The sequence below is a fragment of the Leptodactylus fuscus genome, chromosome 5, assembly GCF_031893055.1.
Source record: "Leptodactylus fuscus isolate aLepFus1 chromosome 5, aLepFus1.hap2, whole genome shotgun sequence".
Classification (NCBI taxonomy): Eukaryota; Metazoa; Chordata; class Amphibia; order Anura; family Leptodactylidae; genus Leptodactylus; species Leptodactylus fuscus.
The window spans coordinates 35,513,309-35,533,285 of NC_134269.1; the positions used below are offsets into that span (position 1 = coordinate 35,513,309).

The 19,977-nt window shown below is 43.7% G+C and overlaps 1 protein-coding gene across 1 annotated transcript in view; it reads right to left on the reverse strand.

Annotated features, from left to right (window-relative positions):
- The window catches only part of GPAT2 (glycerol-3-phosphate acyltransferase 2, mitochondrial), a 45,588-nt gene extending 29,854 nt beyond the window's left edge, over positions 1-15,734 (reverse strand). The window contains exons 1-7 of the mRNA XM_075272809.1: positions 15,690-15,734; positions 14,164-14,277; positions 12,702-12,775; positions 11,366-11,476; positions 10,136-10,267; positions 8,029-8,128; positions 7,318-7,457 (exon numbers count right to left, since the gene is read on the reverse strand). Coding sequence (XP_075128910.1) covers positions 7,318-7,457; positions 8,029-8,128; positions 10,136-10,267; positions 11,366-11,476; positions 12,702-12,775; positions 14,164-14,277; positions 15,690-15,734 — 716 coding nt within the window. The remainder of the gene's footprint in view (positions 1-7,317; positions 7,458-8,028; positions 8,129-10,135; positions 10,268-11,365; positions 11,477-12,701; positions 12,776-14,163; positions 14,278-15,689) is intronic.
- Positions 15,735-19,977: the final 4,243 nt, after the last annotated feature.

Genomic DNA, 19,977 nt, shown 5'->3' on the forward strand with positions numbered 1-19,977 from the left:
GTCCTACAAGACCCAGATCAGCTCTGTAAGTCTAAAGAACTAGGCTAAATTCCCCAGCCCCAGTTGCAGGGGAAATCAGCCTCCTTAACAAAAAAAAAGTGATCAGATCTCCCCAAAGGCCTCTTATGACCTTATGGGGACACCATCCAAAAAATATATATAAAAAAAATAAATAAAAAAAAGTTTTTTAAAAAATGTAAATAAAATAATTTAAAAAATAAATAAAATAATACGCCAAAAAAACCCCGACGACACCATGGTAAATAAAAATTACCATAATGGAGAGGAAAAACTACTTTATAAAGTTTTTCAGTGGCACTTTGTTATTAAATTTAAAAAAAACAGACACAACTTCGGTCCCATTTTGTTTAAATTTTCCCGGATATGAAAAAAATTAAAACAAATTCGAAAATAAAAACACCATAAAAATATAGCCCTATGTGTCGCAAAAATTAGCTGAATGAGACGTGTGAGAAAAATGTTACAGCCCTCAAAACCGCACGTGCGAAAAAAAAAAACTAAAATGTGTCTGGTCCTGGACCACAAATTGGCCCGGTACTGAAGTGGTTAAGGTGACATGACAAGAAGCCAACCATACACAGTAATCTCATACCTTTACTGCTAATGGCTGGGCTACCAAAATCATTTGAATGAGTTAATCATTATTTTAATGATTACAAATAAAAGTTTAATTTCTTTTACGATTCTAATTGAAAAATTATACTGTAAAGAACAAAGTAGTCAGCGGCACTACTGCAACAGCGCTCATATTCACAATCTTGTGTCAGTATTGGCAAATCTTCCAGCTGTAACAGCCAAAAAACCATGGAATAAATAAAATCCCAGGGTGGTGCTCACTGTGAAAAAACCTAGACAGGCAGTGACATATGTGAAATGTAGAAAACAGGGCACTCACCCGCCACGGGATACATAAAACATTCGTTTTTATTTCATCCTCTTTAAAAAAAAAAGGTCAAACCTTGACCATCGGGGTACAGAAGACGGACTGATGCAAAGAAACAAACAGCGACGATCGTTTCGTGCTTAGTGCACTTCGTCAGGCTTCTTTCAACTGCTAGCAACATCATTGATTTATCCAGATGGAACAGGTCAACACGCCTACTTTTGACCTTACTACACCCAAGTTCAGATAATTAAATCACGCTTTGATCCTCCGATCGTCCCTGGGAGTAGCTTAGATATGTTCCACACACAGGTGATGAAAGATGTAAAATCTTTAATCTACGAAAAAAATCCCCCGAATTTAACAAAAGAGGAAAGGGAAGCACTGGCTTGGCTAAAAAAACAGGACCACCTAGTTTGTAAAAAAGCCGATAAAGGCGGGAATATAGTAATCATGAGTAAAGAATATTATATGAGAGAGGCTTCCCGTCAATTGTCAGATCTAAGTACATACGATAAACTGCCTAATAATCCTACTGAAAGAATAAAGAAAAAAGTTGTGGCCTTCTTGCATAAATACGTACAGAAGGGCGTGGTACCTAAAAAAAACGGCTGAGAAACTGATTATCGAATATCCAGTTCGACCATGCTGGTACTTTGTACCAAAGGTTCATAAATCGCTTATAGATCCACCTGGCCGCCCGATTGTGGCCAGTATTGGCTCAGCAATCGAACCAGTGTCCCAGTTCATCGATTGGATGCTTAGACCAATCTTGAAAAATATTCCTGCTTATGTGCAAGATACTAAAGACTTTCTCAATTTAATTAAAAACGTTGTTTGGGAAAAAAATGATAAATTAATGTCAATAGACGTTGAAAGTCTTTATTCGCGGGTCCCTCATCAGAAAGGGATCGAAGCGGTTGTAAGTGTATTAGAATCCGCGGGTGAGGATCCAGATCGAATAGAGATGGTAAGAGATGGTCTGGGATTGATCTTGAACAATAATTGTTTTATATTCGATAATCAATGGTTCAGCCAGAAAACAGGAACGGCAATGGGCACGCCCGTATCGTGTACATACGCAAATATATATCTGGCGGTATTTGAGGAAAAAAAAGTGTTTTCGACATGTAATAGTTTTGCCAGATAAATAAAAATTTATTTGCGTTATGTGGACGACGTGTTCATCATTTGGTCTGGTTCAGACGAGGAATTTGTTCAATTTGTGGATTATCTTAATGATAATACATTCAATATGAAATTTACATACAATATTGGGGGCTCAGCTTTAGAGTTTCTAGATGTCCAGCTTAATATTGAGGAAGGAGAGGTTAGCACTCGGGTACACCGAAAGTTAACAGCAACCAACTCACTATTACATTATAAAAGCTTCCACCCTGAACATGTCAAAGAGGCCGTACCATACGGCCAGTTTATTAGGCTAAGAAGGGTTAATAGTCAGTTCCAACAGTTTGAATTACAAGCACAAGATTTAAAGAAAAGACTAAGAGAAAGAGAATACCCTAAAAGAATAATCGATAAAGCCTATCATAGAGCCAGCAATATTGATCGAGAAAAACTGTTTCATGTGAAAGAAAAGCGCACCAAACAGGTTTGTGTTTTCCTTTAAGTTTAGCCCACTGGCCAACCAAATTAAAAGCGCGATTCATAGAAACTGGCACTTGTTAGAAAATGACCCTATATTGGCGAAGACAGCAATTAATCGACCATTAATAACTTTTAAAAAATGTCGAACAATTCGAGATAGTGTTGTATCTAGCAACTTTACATCACAAAAAAATACGTGGCTAACCGGGTTAAAACCGCAAGGCAACTTCCGTTGCAAAAACTGTTCTTACTGTCAGTTTAACATCAAGCGAAATTTATGAATATAGGAGGCATTGAATTTAATATTAGACAGTTCATTACGTGTAAAACGTCCTTTGTGGTCTATGTGATCACATGCCCATGTAGGAAGTTCTATGTGGGCAAAACTATTAGACCGATGTATCATAGGTTTAGGGAACATGTTCGGTCTATCAGCAGTGGCAAAGGATCGCCACGACTGATAGAACATGTTAGGGAGGCCCACGGAGGGAGAGCTGATTGTCTGTCTTTCTGTGGGTTACGCCATATAGAACCCCTGCCCAGAGGAGGCGATAGAGGTAGAAAGTTATTACAGGAAGAGGCTAAGATCATTCTGCGCATGGGAGCAATGGGACCACTTGGTCTCAATGAGAGGGTTGATATGAGCGTTTTTTTGTAATTTTCACATGAACAATATGTGTCTGCTTCGTCCTGTTTGTTTTTCTTATGTTATCCCCTAGAAGAGCTTTGACACGTCTTATAATGTGCAATATAGGAAAAAAGTCCTTACATCAGCTACTTCCGCTAGTAAGGAGTCCAAGGTAAATCGCTGTTTATATCTAGCGATATCTGGTACGATCCGTTATAGTTTTCCATAGATTGATATACGTAGCTAGACAAATTTACTCAGCTTCTTTTTTCGATAGGCGTTTATAATCCTGTGGTATAGGGAATTAGGTGTAGACAACAAGAGACTGCTATAGACCTAAACGGAACAGCGTTGTTTAGTCCTATATTATTTAAAAGAATGAAGGGGAGGAGTTTGGAGTAGGCTTGGTTTTTGTTTTGTTTTTTTCCCTGCCCCATAGCACAGGAACGAGGATAAAGGTAGTTTATGTATGTAGTTCCTGTTTGGGTCCGTCTCTAATAGATTGATAATCAGGGATCATGACAAATGTTATAGTTTCAGTATAGGAATAGCAATGTAGTTCCCTTTTATAGATCCGTTATATAGATGTGCTGGTGGCGGAAGGTGAATTAGGGGTAGCGCCAATTGGTGCACATTTAATAAAAGAATTACGCTCTATAGAGAAAAATGTCACAAACTGAGGCTAATAATGTATGATGTATTACATGTTATCAACATTACATCGATTGTGTATTTTAACTTGTTTTTAACTGATGAATGTAATTATCTGAACTTGGGTGTAGTAAGGTCAAAAGTAGGCGTGTTGACCTGTTCCATCTGGATAAATCAATGATGTTGCTAGCAGTTGAAAGAAGCCTGACGAAGTGCACTAAGCACGAAACGATCGTCGCTGTTTGTTTCTTTGCATCATTCCGTCTTCTGTACCCCGATGGTCAAGGTTTGACCTTTTTTTTAAAGAGGATGAAATAAAAACGAATGTTTTATGTATCCCGTGGCGGGTGAGTGCCCTGTTTTCTAAATTTCACATATGAAAAATTATACTGGATTATAACATTGGAAAGAACTTTGACAGGCCTTGAATAAGCTTTCTCTTTATAATATGTAATAACCCAAGACGTGAACTCTTTCTGCACAAGGATCGATGATGCCTGGGAACTCCATCTGCACCAACATTTCACTAAACAGGAGCAGAACACAAACAAGGCCATAAAGCCTTTTACTATGCCGGCTGAATTTAGCTTTCTTCTAAAGTACGCTACACATCGCAGAGGCAGCCTTTATGGGCAGGGATCAATATTAATGAGAACACAGCCTACACTTGGAACTATTGACATCTGACAATAATGGCAGGATCCCAGGCAAGGTGCCACTGGCGGAACGGCTGTATGTTTCCTGTGAGGTGGGAGGGCATTATCCGAGGTACATAGTCAATGTACAGCACTTCTTTCTTTATTGATTTTACATTGAATATACAAATAATAACCTATTTTTAAAGTCCAGGTGTAAAACATTAAAAAAAATATATATATAAAAATATGATTTAAAGGGATCTCCCGGCCCCAAATGGAGTCTTCATACTAATGAAGTATGTGGATGTGTGGTGGCCTGACACCAGAACCCCGCACAGATTAGCTGGCAGTTGGTGCAGTGTATGGCTTACTGTGTAAGCGGCCATTTTCTTGTGGCCCGAGGCCTAGAAGATTGAAACCCAGGACGGAAGAAGACACGGGGTGAGGGCGTTCCAGAAGAAGATGGAGGAGTCGTTGGAGAGTTCTCTCGCAGCATTGGGGACGCCCCCAGTGCTGTGAGAGAACTCATTCGCATACCGAAGGAAACCGGCATTTCTACTGAACGGCAGCGCAGAGAAGACATCTAAAGGTAGGAGAAGAATAACCTTTCTTAAAGGAGTATTCCCACGTCGCATACTCGCTAGTCTTCGCTGCAGTAAATTCTTCTGTCTTCCGGCTTTGTTGCGTCATTGGTGGGCGGGGTTGCATATGCAAAGCCAGCGGCGAGAAGTGGTCGCTTCTATGCCGCTGGCCCTGCGTGTGTGCTGCCGATGCACTAAGCATCGGGCGTACAGCCTTCACAATGTAATACAGACCCGGCATCCGCTATAACAGAGAGGCGGATGCCAGGGAGTATAGACGCCGGCACAGGTGAAGCCAGCAGCGGCAGGAGCGATGCTGCTATTCCGCTCCTCCGCCCCCCTCCCTCCCCTCCGGAATATCAGCATCACTCCTGCCGCTGCTGGCTTCACCTGTGCCGGCGTCCCCAGCATCCGTCTCTCCATTACAGCGGATGCCGGGTCTGTATTGGTGGCCCCCCCCACCCAAAGTGTAATCTACCCCCCCTCCAGGCTCGCTCCCGTGCACTTAGCCCCTCCTCCCTCCCCCCTGAGAGCAGCAGATACATCACTTGACTTATGACCAGATAAGTCAAGGGATGTGTAAAAAAAAATGAATAAAGTAAGACAGTGGACAAACAAAGCAGTTTTGCTGAAGCAGCGTATTTAGGAAAAGTCTTACATTCACATTAACAAGCAGTATAGATAGGATCCTTGTGATGGGACAACCCCTTTAAGGCTATTCCTACATGTTAGGAAGAAAAAAGGGTATCCAATGATAGGATCCCTTTAAGCATCCATGATGTCATATGAACGTTCTCCTATGCTATTTAGGAGAATATAAAGGGAGGAATAATGACACTGTCCTCCCAGTTGGCTGCATATCTGAAGATATGGTGGTGGCGGCTTCCTACTTCTAGGCATTAGGCTTAGGGAAAGCTGACTGCGCATGCCCACGGCCACAAGAAAAATGGTCGCTTCCACAGTATTGTTAAGCGGCCACTTTCTCATGGCCAGCAGGCATGCGCAGTCGGCTTGCCCTAGGCCTAGAAGTAAGAAGACGCCGCTGGAAGAAGACACGGTGAAGACCTTGTTGCAGAAGAAGATAAAGGCGGCTCTGGAGAGAGTTCTCTCGCAGCATTGCGGATGCCCTCAGTGCTGTTTGAGCACTCGGGCCTGCCCCTAGTGCTGCGAGAGAGCTCATTTACATACCGAGAAAAGCTGGGATTGCAGGCGAACGGCGGCGCGGAGAAGAAAAGGAAAGGTAGGAGACGAATAGCCTTTCTTAAGGCTATTCCGACATGTTAGGGAGAAAAAATTGTGTTTAAAAGATAGGATCCCTTTAACTAATACGCGAGCTGCGGGGAGGACAGTTTCCAGCTTCTCTTATGAGCCATAACTAATGGTTATTAAAACAATGTCCTAGGAATGCTCTGCCCAACCTCCAGCCTGTGGGAATAGAGTGATAACAGTTTTATACCGTACTTACAGCCTGTACAATAAAATATCTTCTAAGTTAAAGCACAATAGTTAAAATTCTTCCATAACCTGAGGCTTTTTATTTAAGTGGTGTACACTTGACCAAATATATTCGGGAAATAGAGAAACAGCTACCGGTAATTCCCAACAGTCTTAGGCTGCTTTCATACAGCAGTGTTTGGTCAGTGATTTTATTAAGTGATTGTGAGCCAAAACTAGGAGTGAAGACTACACTGAGATCAGGTAGAATAGAAATATTTGGACATGTTCTGTGTTTTTAACCCACTCCTGATTTTGGCTCACAATCACTGATGAAAATCACTGATCAAACACTGACCGTGTGAAAGCAGCCTTAGGCCTCGTTCACATCAGTGTTCGTATTCTGTCCGGGGAAGTCTGCATGAGGACCCCCCGAAAAGGAATTCTGAATGCAACTGCAAGTGCTGTGCCAGTGACAGCAAACGGACCCCATAGACTATAATGGGGTCTGTGTGCTTGCCGCCAGATCTCCGCAGGGATCATGTGGACAGGAGAGTAGTTCACAATCTACTTTCCTGTTCGCATGATTCGTACGGGCAGCGCGTGGCAAGTACACGGACCCCATTATAGTCTATGGGGTCCGTGTGCGTTCACTGCCCACCGCTTGCCAGCGTTCGGAATTCCGTTCAAGGGGTCCCCATGTGGACATCTGGAACGGAATACCGAACGCAGATGTGAACCAAGCATTATACTGAGGCTGCTCATTTTTACAAGAGAGTGAACACCACAGATAAAGGGTTGCAGAGAAGTATTATGTGCATCATTGTACTGTCTGCACCGCGGCCTATCAGGTGTGAGGCTGCACAGCTTTACCTGACAAACGGTGAACAGTCCGTCCTGTCCCATGCAACACGAGGAACTCGAAGATTTTGGGAGAATAAGGTGAAGGGCACGAGAAAGTAATCCAGCCACGAAGGATGAGTTGAAAGAAAGACGAGCGGTGTTTTTGGACACTAAGGGAATAACAAATGGATACATTTATAGTAACACAACTCTGCCACGTTCTTATCTGGTAGGTTTTATTGCAGCACAAATTCTAGCACTACGGTATGTGTGACCGGGCAACTAAAGACCGCTCTATATCGGCTGGTTTTCTATTGGAGATAGTTTTTGACTGGAACTCACATGTAATATACTGTAAAGATTAAGAGTCCTCAGTAGTTGATACCTTTTTTAATGGCTAACAAAAAATGACAGACTGCAAGCTTTTGGGACTGCTAGGTTCCTTCATCAGGCATGGTGCGGTTACCATGCCTGATGAAAGGTTCTAAAAGTACACCTTAACAATTATCATGAGCAGGAGTCTAAAGACTACCCTACCTTCCTCCGCTCTCCTGCAGCAGACTGACACCAGCCTCTGTATTGGCCTAATATTACAGGCCATAAAATCTCTATGTAACAGATCCATTGTAATTGTTCCGCATTAACTTCTAATTTTTTAAAGGATTATGCAAAACCATGACAAACTGAACAGATAAAAACCGAAAGTCCATGAAGTGTTCGGCCGCACAACGGCTGTCTCACCGCATAAGAGACTTCTTTTAGCGTCGCTGCCTGTCCACATTGGAGCTGAACATTCAGATATAACCGATTAAGAACTTTCACGAGTATCCAGCGTGTTATTCTAAGGAGAAAAGAGAAAATACAAGATGGAGAAATTAGTTTATAGGGGGCACGAATTTCCAGTCACATAGGAATTCACCCCATCTGTTTGACTGCAGTTTTATATTGAAGTGTTTTTCTGGAAATTTTTCATAAATGAATACTATAGGTGAATATAAGGAACCTCTTTATATGGCTTATTAAAGAAAAGTGTTTACTTCTCCACTTACCAGGCTGCTCTACTTCTAACATAGAAGTCTATGGAGAGGGGAGGGGGAGCAAGTGGCTGCTGGAAACGACACACAAATAGCTGCATGTGTTAAACCCTGCTACAATGAAAGTGGGAGAGCTTTTCTAACATTGCTGTATATTTCAAGATAAGATTCTATCACTGTAGAGATTGAGACAAAACAAATAATAATAATAAAACAATTAACTAACCAGAAGTAGCCTCATCCTCCCACTTCCACTCTCCATAGACTTTTGTGGGTATTGCTGAGAATTGAGATGGATTTTACATAGAAAAATAGTAGGAGTGAAAATACAGAAAAGAAAAACCTAAGAAATAAGTCTGGCCAATTAAAGGGGTTTTCCGAGAAAAAAAAAGTTGTTGTTTTTGTAAGTCTGTTATTGCTATTAATGGGTTAATAAATAGACCCATATACCAATAGCAGTGTTTTCAGTGATTTCTGGGTGTCTCTGGGAGCTCCTTGTATCTTCTACATTTGTTTACTTGGTTCAGCTTCCTGCTATGTAACTTCCACACTAGCTACCTCTCACCTGACTCCCACCTATTCCTTTCTCCCTCCCTCCCATAAACCCCCTCCCTGTCTCTCTAGCTATTCCGCCCACTACTAGTCCTTCCCTACCTACTCAGTCCAACCCCCTACCCCATTATATACTTACCTCTCTTCCTTCCTTCCAGTCTTCCTCCTGTGTAACAGCCCGTCCTGTTCTGATGGTGTGCGGTATTGTTCCAGCGCTTCTCTGTAGCCAACGATCCATCTCTACTGTGCAGGCATGAGAGCTGCGTAGTAGATGTGGGTAATTGGCTGCAGAGCAGAACTGGGTCTATAGCGCATGCTAGCAGTCAGAAGATGGGGAGGAGCTGAGCAACACGGTGGATCAGTGGTTAGCACTGCAGCCTTGCAGTGCTGCAGTCCTGGGTTCAAATCCTACCAGGAACAACATCTACAAGGAGTTTGTATGTTCTCACCGTGTTTGCGTGGATTTCCTCCCATACTCCAAAGACATACTAATAGGAAAAATGTACATTGTAAGCCCGGCATGGGACTCACAATCAACATAAAAAAATAAAATAAAATACTTAAAAAAAATAAATAAATAAAAAAAAGACAGGGAGGAGCTGTCCCGCAGTAAGAAGCCTGGAAAGAAGTAGATAAGTAAGTATGATGGAGTGGATAGGGGGAGGGGGGAGAAGTAGTTACGTTCCATTTCCAGAAACTGATCGTCACTAGATAACCAGCAAATTTCCCCGGGAATATGGGTAATTATACTTTTTTGATAAATTATAATATTTAGAAAGTAGGCGGGGGAGGGTATTCAGATTAGTGTAGGGATTAGGTTTTTTCCCAGACAACCCCTTTAGTCGCAAAATAAACAAAACTGAAAATCAGCTCAGTTAAAGGAGTTCTCTGGTTTCTAGAATTGATGGCCTATACTTAGCTCACTCGCCATATAAACTAAAGAGATGAATGTAGTAGGTATTACAGCGCTGTAGTTATATGCTTCAATGGGACGTTGCTACAGTACGTACACTCACCACTACAGTGAATAACCAAATCCAAAATTCAGTGACTTGGCCTATAAATAGGGAATGTGATATGTAAAAAAGGGAGTGGCCTAAAATCACTGTTCATTAATTGTAACTGAATTAAATTGCTCAGCCCTGCTAACAAAAATCCTCTGTTTAATAAGATATGTTACAAAGGTATCCTTTAAAGATAGATTATCAATATCATAATTCCAGGAGATCTCCTTTAAATATACCATTAAATAGATTATATACCTTATCAGAATCGGAGACAGAGACTTCTGAATGTACCCCAAAATCCTGAGCAGCTCCTTGCGGCCATCATCACTTGGAGCACTTGCGGGTTTATCCTTATTTTCCTTTTCTTTCTTTATGGCTGATTGAATCCTATAATGTGAGAGAAACGCACAGAATGACAAACATCTTAATCCTACTATCCTACTAATATTATAATCCTATCCTACTCCTAAGTTTGTATGTTTGTTCCTCAATCACGCAAAAACGACTAAACGGATTTGAATGAAATTTGGCACATAGATAAGATTGTAACATCGATTAACACATAGGCTACTTTATATCCTGGTAAATGACATGGCTTCACGACTGTTATGAATTTATGTTCACATACTATATTACACAGCTCTTGGCAGCAGCTTATTGGAGTACATGCATTTGCCAACAACACGCTCACTATATGGCTTCCCAGCGAGCTGCTGAGATACCGGAACAATCACGGGCACAGTGTGAGGAACAAGTTCAGCAGCAGGACACCTTGACAGCTGTCGAAACGCCAGAGCAGGTGGATCATCAACACCAACAACACGCTTATTGTATGGCTTCCCAGCGAGCTGCTGAGATGTCGGAAACAATCACAGGCGCCGTGTGAGGAACAAGGTCAGCAGCAGGACAGCTTGAGAGCTGCTGAAATGCCGAAGCAGGCAAACCATCAACGGCAGAAATTTACTGAATATAGGCGGATCATCCACTCCAACAACCCGCAGACGAAGTCGCGGGCAGAGGCTAGTAAGGTTATAAAAATGGGTCAAATATAAGACAAACAGGGGGGCAACACGGTGGCTCAGTGGTTAGCACAGCAGCCTTGCAGCATTGGAGTGCTGGGTTCGAATCCTGCAAGGAACAACACCTGCAAGAAGTTTGTATGTTCTCTCTGTGTTTTCGTGGATTTCCTCCCATTCTACAAAGACATACTTATAGGAAAAATGTATGTTGTGACCCATATATGGGGCTCACAATCTACATGAAAAAAAGACAACCATTAAACGACAAATATTTAAGGTCATTCGTGGAAAATATTACTCATGTAACCCAAATTCATTCAGTCTGCAAAATATGACAATGTAGACATGGACTAAATTTGGGGACCTTGGCTGACATGCTAGGTGTTACTTGAAGTTTATATCTTACATTCTTACGCTCAGAAAAAATAAAAAAAACGCCTAAAGAAAAAAGACATAAGAAGACTACCTGGGGTGTTTCCATATCTTCTCTGACCATTCTCCAGGGAAGTTTTGGTCTGCAGGGCTTTCCCATATAAAGAGGACATGGCACAATCTTCTGACTAACCATCCGCGATACCTTCACATTAGGTAAAAAAGTGAGAATTATGGATGAGAGTCTATGGTGAAGAGACATCGTGGCTTAAAGGGATACTATCATTGGATACCCTTTTTTTCTGACTAACATGTAGGAATAGCCTTAAGAAAGGATATTCTTCTCTTACCTTTAGATGTCTTCTCCGCGCCGTCGTTCGGTACAAATCCGGGTTTTCTTCAGTATGCATATGAGTTCTCTCACACTACTGGGGGTGGGCCCCCAGCGCTCAAACAGCACTGGGGGCGTCCCCAATGGTGTGAGAGAAGTCTCCAGCGAGGCCTCCATCTTCTTCTGAAACAGCCTCTCCCTGCGGCGTCTTCACCTGGAACTGGTTTCAATCTTCTCGGGCAGAGCCGACTGCACATGCCGACGGCCACAAGAAAATGGCTGCTTACACAGCTTACTGGGGACGCCCCCAGTGCTGCGATAGAACTCAACTGCATACCAAAAAAAATGGATTTCTACTGAACAGCGGCGCGGAGAAGACATCTAAGGGTAGGAGAAGACTATCCTTTCTTAAGGCTATTCCTACGTATTAGTCAGAAAAAATGGGTATCCAATGATAGGATCCCTTTAAGAGCTGAGCAGCAGAACCATACATTATAACGTAAGTAATCCAGGGCACTCAAGAGGTTAAAGGGGCTCTATCAGCAAAATCATGCTGATAGAGCCCCACATATGCGTGAATAGCCTTTAAAAAGGCTATTCAGGCACCGTAAAAGTTATATTAAACTACCCCCCCCGTTTTAAAATAAAACCCTAAAACAGAATGTTATCTACTTACGGATCGTGCACTGTGGGCGGGCATTCAGGGTGCACCGTCTTCTTCATCCATGCCTCTTCTTCCTCCGACGTCCTCAGGCGCTCGCGAGCGGACACTGATATAGTAGAAGCCGCATGCTACTGCGCATGCGCCCTGCCATTTTTTTATAACAGTGTCCGCTCGCGAGCGCCGGAGGAAGGTGGGACCGGAGGACATCGGAGGAAGAAGAGGCGTGGATGAAGATGAAGACACACCCTGAATGCCCTCCCAGCATGCACGATCCGTCTAACCCTGTAAATACCTCCCTACATCCCCCTGATAATCCCCAATATTCATGCCATCAATAGGCGACCAATGATAAACTTTGAACATTACTTTTAAAACAGCTTCTCCTGCATTACTACACTATATCCAAGCACAAAGTAATGTAATCGTATACTCCACCGGCTGTCCTCCTCTGTTATACGGATGGCGTTATGAAATCCCATCTGGGAGTGTCTCTTATAGAAGAAGTTCTCCTGCAGATAAATACAAGTTGATGTAAATGATCCCCTTCCCACCACAGACATTTTTCAATTTTCAATTTTGACTAATTCAATTTTGACTGTAACAGAAAGTCTGCGGAGGAAAATTCTGCAAACTTTCTGTTTAAAGCGCTGCGGAAAGAACCACGATGCACTGCCCCACGGTTTTTCTCGCAACGCTTTTTGGCTGCAGGCCATCCTGTGGGGCCTTAGCCTTAAAAAAAAAATCCCAAACTTTGCAAAATAATTTCTTGGAGTTGCCATAATCTGACACCTGTAACTTTTATTTGTTTTATTTCCGTGTTACAGGGATACACATGGCATATTTTTTTGCGGGGCCAGATGTCATTTTTGTTACACCACTTTATATTTGCTTTTTTATTTGTATGTGTTTGTAGACTGAGTATTTTAGAATGTGGGAAGGTAAAAATTTGTTTTGTTTATTTTCCTTTTAACCCTTTCACTGCCAAGGACGTAGCTCTACGTCTTCCCAGGGTGTCACTTGTCTAGCCAAGAACATAGCTGCTACGTCCTCACTTCTAATGCCCATATCTCTGGTCTCGTTTGGGCTATGAAGATAATTTTAGATTCATTTTAAAGATGAGAATCTCATCTTCAGAATGATACCAAGTTCTTCACGTTAACCCTTACTGTGCCAAAGCAATTCATTGTTGAAAACGCTATTGGGGATTGAGATCTCATTGAAGATCTCAATTCCCGACAGCGTTTTTAACAAGAATTTGCTAAAAATCTGTAAGGGCTATTATGAAGATCTTGGTATCATTTTAAAGATGATTTAATTTGTCCATTTCAAAACTGTGAAAATTGCTCTGGCTACTGGAGGTGCAAGATTTCCAGAGACCCTTGGCAGTGATAGGGTTAAATCTAGAGAAAAGTTTTTCTAGTTTTTTTTTTTTAATATATATTTTAAAAACTTTAAAAAAAATGTTTTAATTGGCCCCTCTGGTAGAGTTGATCTTGCCATCTATTAATTGTATGTCCCACAAGGCAATACAGTATTGTATTGCAGTCAATGTAAGATTTGCTACATAGCTATTGAAGCCTGCCAAAGACCAGCTTCAATAGCTATACTCCTATGTCAGGCCTGGAAGCCTTCAGAAGGCTCCTGACTATCATAGGAACAGGACGGCTCTCGCGATCTCGCCATGCAGGAGCTGTCCTGCAACATTAAAAGTATAGGGATGGTGAGGACCGGCTCTGGGGGAGGCTCAAATAAAAAAATGCCTGTGATTAGAGTGACCTGTAATAGAGAGGAGACCCGGAAATATCTTTAAAGACCTGACTACTGCCATACTAGTGCAGCAGATGTCAGGAAAGTGTTAACAAAATAAAATAGATCACTATGAAAATTCAACACTTACCATACTCTTTGGGTTACAGGACTGACAGGGCTGCCCCACAAATGGTCGAAATTGCCCTTGGAAGGGATTTATTGTTTCTATCTTCAGCCCAAATCCAAAGGGACAGATCCTACTCTAAAAGGATTCAGAAAGAACATTAAAAGGAGTCTACCAAAACCAAAATCACTTGAGAACCACTTATATGCAGATGCAGGGCCGGTTAGCGTATGGACCTTCTCTGTGTCAAAGTATAATCTGGCCACTAAGAAAATTAACTTGTAACCCATATTCAAATGAGCTTTTCAGCGCACCAGGGACATGGCCACATCTGCCAAAGTACACATTTTGCGTCTGTGCTTTGAAATCAGTACTTCTCCCTAACAAAGATTGACAAGTCCCTATGTCTGGGGACCACAGGAGAAATTATCAAAGTCTGATAGAAACTATACTCATATCTGTAAATAATATGTTCTTAAAGAGGACCTTTCATGGTTTGAGGCACAGGCAGTTCTACTGTATATACTGCTGGAAAACTGACAATGCACTGAATTCAGCACACTGTCGGCTTTCCTGATCTGTGCCCCCGGTAAAGAGCTATCGGCCACGGTACTGTAGCTCTTTACAATTAGAAGGGCGTTTCTGACACTCTGTCAGGAACATCCTTCTCTGTACAGTGTGAGCGGGAAGGAACGCCCCCCCCCTCTCCTGATATTACTCGTTTATGGACGAGCACTGTGAGCAGAGGGAGGGGGCGTTCCTTCCCGCTCACACTGTACAGAGAAGGATGTTCCTGACAGAGTGTCAGAAACGCCCTTCTAACTGTAAAGAGCTACAGTACCGTGGCCGATAGCTCTTTACCCGGGGCACAGATCGGGAAAGCCGACAGTGCGCTGAATTCAGTGCACTGTCGGCTTTCCAGCGGTATATGACAATGCATATGCCCAAATCAATGAAAGGTCCTCTTTAAAGGGGTTGTCCAAAACTTTTTAATGTATGGCCTAGATTACAACAGGAATATATCTTTACAGTGGACAATAGTGACAAACCCTGTGGTGGAAATTCAGCAGCGCAGTTATCCTGTATACACACATCCTAAATCAGTGATGGTCAGCTTGTCACATTGCAGACGCTTCAAATTCAGGCTCTTTGCTGAGTCTAAGTCTAGGAATATACATGACGATTACACAGCTGTATCTGTGCCGCCACCTCCATATACAGAAGAACCTGCTGCGTGTACGTCCTTTGTGGAAGAACCCCGAGGGGATTTGACAACTTATAGGGCATCTGTCACCAAAATGTTGATTTTCTGTGACTCTAGAGCAATTATACATATAGTTGACCGTATTACAGCTGTAAATCCCATTCTAATAGTGGGTTTAATAACCTGAACATACAGCATCATACTTGTATACGACACTGGTAGTTTGGGTCATTAGCGCTCTGACCAGGATGGGATTTCCATCTGTAATATGGCCCAAATAATAAGAATGTATTGCGGCTGTGTGAATCCAGCGTCAGGAGAAAAGATTTAACAAAAGAAAACTTACAATGGTCTTTCCATCAGACGACCCTGATGATTCTTCTGAGCTCATTTTACGAATAAGAAATAGCGTTTTTCTGTATATTTATCCAAGTCTGTAGTTCTGAGTAAAAGACAAAGACTGTAAATCTGTTACGGTAAATTATTCACGTTTTATTTTTTTAATAAACGTCACTTAGGCAGAAGCTTCACATTGCAAAAACGTTGTAGTTTACATTACATTCAAAGTCGATGGCATTCTGGCTAATCCCATCCACACATTGCAGAAAAACTCCGCAGTGGAATCGCTGCCATTTTCTGTATAGGTGTAATAGGGGCAGAAAGTCAGCAGAAAACGCTGCGGAAAGAAACGCAATGCGTTTCCGTCGCATTTTTTCTGCTCGCTACATGAGTCCTTAGCCTTAAAGGGGATTCCCAGTTCACTTTTATTGATGACCTATTCAAAGGATAAGTCATCAATAAAACATCACAGGAGGTACAACACCTGGGGCCTCTGCTGATCAGCTATTTGAAGGGGACACAACGCTTCTGCAGCCACCAGGGCCCCTTTACTGTTTACACTGCACGCCATGTATTTCTCAACAGCCTTGTGATGTAATTATGACGTCATCCCATTAACTTCTACAAAAATCCTCTGCTCTTGATATATAGGGGCCCGGGTACCCACCATCAGATGGGAAAACCCTTAAAGAGGACCTTTCACCATATCTGGGCACAGGCAGTGTTATATACTGCCAGAAAGCTGACAGTGCGCTGAATTCAGCGCACTGTCGGCTTTCCCGATCCGTGCCCGGTGTAAAGCGCTATCGGTCCCGGTACCGTAGCGCTTTACAGTCAGAAGGGCGTTTCTGACCATTAGCCAGAGACGTCCTTCTGCCTCGCGGCGCCAATCGCGCTGTGCTGTGGAGCCGGGAGGAACGCCCCCTCCCCTCCTGATAATGCTAGTCTACGGACAAGCTGTGTGAGCAGAGGGAGGGGGCGTTCCTCCCGGCTCCACAGCACAGCGCGATTGGCGCCGCGAGGCAGAAGGACGTTCCTGGCTAATGGTCAGAAACGCCCTTCTGACCATAGAAGAGCTACGGTACCGGGCCGTAAGCTCTTCACACCGGGCACAGATCGGGAAAGCCGACAGTGCGCTGAACTCAGCGCACTGTCAGCTTTCTGGCAGTATATAGAACTGCCTGTGCCCGGATATGGTGAAAGGTCCTCTTTAAAAGGACCTTTCATGTCCTCAGACACATGGGGTTTTATATACCGCTAGAAAGCAGGTAATGCATTAAATTCAGCGCACTGTCAGCTTTCCCGTTAGGTTACCCGGGCTGGAGATATCGGTGCCGTTACCGATCTCAGCCCACGGTCAGAAGGGCATTCCTGATAGTCTAGCTGGGCTGTGAGGAACGCCCCACCCACCCAAAAGTACTCGTCCATAGCCCTGTATTGTCAGAAGGTTCGTTCCCTACCACCTAGCAATGATGCTGAACTGTGAGGAACGTCCCCCCAAGTACAGGGCTACAGTGGAGTAATGTCGAGGGGGCGTTCCTCACAGCCCAGCTAGACTGTCAGGAACGCCCTTGTGACAGTGGGCTGAGATCAGTAACTATGTGCAAAAAGAGAAAGACATGGCCCGCACATTCCAGTCTTATACACTGATCTAGGCTTCTCAGCAAATTTTACAATACCGAACATGAGGTTCTTAGTATACATATTGATCAATGTGCATAAGCCCACTAGCCACTTCATGGCGACCTCTTTATAGTGGGTCCCAATTCTACTGCCAGTGGGGCGGTGCAGCCGAGAGCTTGGTCTGGTGGCAGGGGTGTTGCCGGACCACTGGGTCGCTCGCCCTGCGGGCGCTGTGCAGCGCCGTTCCCAGCAGAGTAGGGACCCACTATAAAGAGGTCGCCGTGAACTGGCTAGTGGGCTTATGCACATTGATCAATATGTATACTAAGAACATCATGTTCAGTATTGTAGAATTTGAGGAGAAGCCTAGATCAATGTATAAGACTGGGATGTGCGGGCCATGTCTTTCTCTTTTTGCACATATTTGAGATCAGGAACTGCACTGATATCTCTTGCCCCGGGGCACATAATGGGAAAGCCAGCAGTGTGCTGAATGCAGAGCACTGTCAGCTTTCCAGCGGTATATAAAACCGCACGTGTGCCAAAGGACATGAAAGGTCCTCCTTAAAACAGCTGGCATCAGAGGCTAGATTCACACCATTGAGTTTGTGGGATGTACCAACTGAACCATATGCCAGGATTGGGACTTCTAGCATCAATTGTCTAGGCTTATAGGATTCCCTGCCCCCCAGCGACATACTGTCCCATACTATAATCGGCACAGGGCAGTATATCAAGACAAGGACTCCTAGCAGGATATATAACTATAATTCTAGGAGTGGTGTTCAGGCTGGTAAATCTGTCGAGCAGAATGACCGAATTTCCAGGATGAAACTCAGGTGTGTGAATGCGGGGTTAGACTCCGTTTACACAGTGCATTTTTGCTAAAGAACTGCGTGCAGGTTATAATCCCACTAATGACTGGCACATGTTACTATGTATGTCACCTGTATGTTAATGGCCATTAATAAGCCTTTACCATCATGTCTATTTTTCATCTTTTACTCTCCGCCTTCCAAAGGCCAGAACTTTTTACATTTCACGTTCACAAAGCTCTACGAGGGCTTACTTTTTTCTGGACAAGTTGTACTTCACAGTGTTGCCATTCAATATTCAGGATAAAGCACAAAATGGGCATCATAGGTAATAGAGATGAGCGAGTACTGTTCGGATCAGCCGATCCGAACAGCACGCTCCATAGAAATGAATGGATGCACCTGGTACTTCCGCTTTGTCAGCGGCCGGCCGCTTAACCCCCCGCGTGCCAGCTACGTCCATTCACTTCTATGCGAGCGTGCTGTTCGGATCGGCTGATCCGAACAGTACTCGCTCATCTCTAGTAATGAAGTCCAGGTCAGGCCTAAGGAAAGGGACACGGGACGTCACAGTGCGGCAGGCACTTCTGCCCAAAACAAGACTAAGAACCATCAGGACTGGCCCACGCTGGGAGAGACCAGAAAACTGGGACAGCCGAGTATGGGTGGTTTTAGTTTCACCTTCCCCGACCTCATATTAGGAACGGGGTTATCCACCATTTCCGTCTCGGAGAGGGTCCTAAAGGTCAGAGCGGACATCGCTGGATAGCCTACACTAGTAATCCTGAGAATACGGCCACGCGGCGACTCCCATCACATGACCAAGGAACGCATCGTTGTCCTGTGACAACTCCATCATTGTGACCCTGACTAGACGTCGTGGGCGAGGTGTATGAAACTGAAAGCCCTGGCATATCTGGTCACTGAAGTAAAAAAGTGCCCAACTCCAATGCCTGTCACCAATAAACTAAAATGAACGACCCCTTTAAGTGGCCGAATGACCTTAATACACTCAACTGTGTGAGAGCTAAAAGTGTCAGCATGCCAGACCTGCTACCAGATAACTACTAGTCATGTAGTGACACAACCAGCCCGCCCGCCATGACAGTACACACCGCTCACTTACATAAGTATACGGGATCTTGTGACGACTCTCGGCTGAGGCACTGTTCACCGGGCCGCTCCTCGGAGGAGCCTGATGACGTCACCGCTAGACTCGGCGGGTTTGCTTGGTGGCTGCTGCTGTGCGGCTTCAGTTGCGCTCTGGTCCGCAATCTACTTGTGGTAGAACTACAACTCCCAGCATGGCTTGTAGAGACTGTAGTGGTGTAATTGCGGCCTGCAGGGCATGCTGGGACTTGTAGTTGGCTATTGCACTCATCTGGTTTGTATACAAGCAGTGAGAAGTAGTCACAGAGTCGCACTAAGACTACAGGGACACGGCCATAGTTTAGTCACAGCACACTCACCTAGACTCTTCTATGGGCACATACATATGGCCGTGTCTTTCATGGGAATGGCATATTTTTTATGTTTTTTAATTCCCAGCCTGTCAAAAGTAATGTTTTTTCCCCTGTATTGGGGCTTCTTTAGCATGTTTGTCCTATGGGGGCCCACTTGTGAGAGGTTTAAAGGGATTGTCCAGGATCTGAAAGTAATATACAGGTGACCTAGCCACAGTATATGCTGGAAGCTATATAGTAGGTATATAGCTACACTGTATGGCCAGAGCTGTATATAGTGTATGCAGCAATGGCGTATGAAACTGCAGCCCCCTTTCCATTCACTTGAACAGGAGTAGAGCTGTTTCTGGCGGCCGAAATAGATGATTGGGATGCGGTGCGGATGTCCCACCGT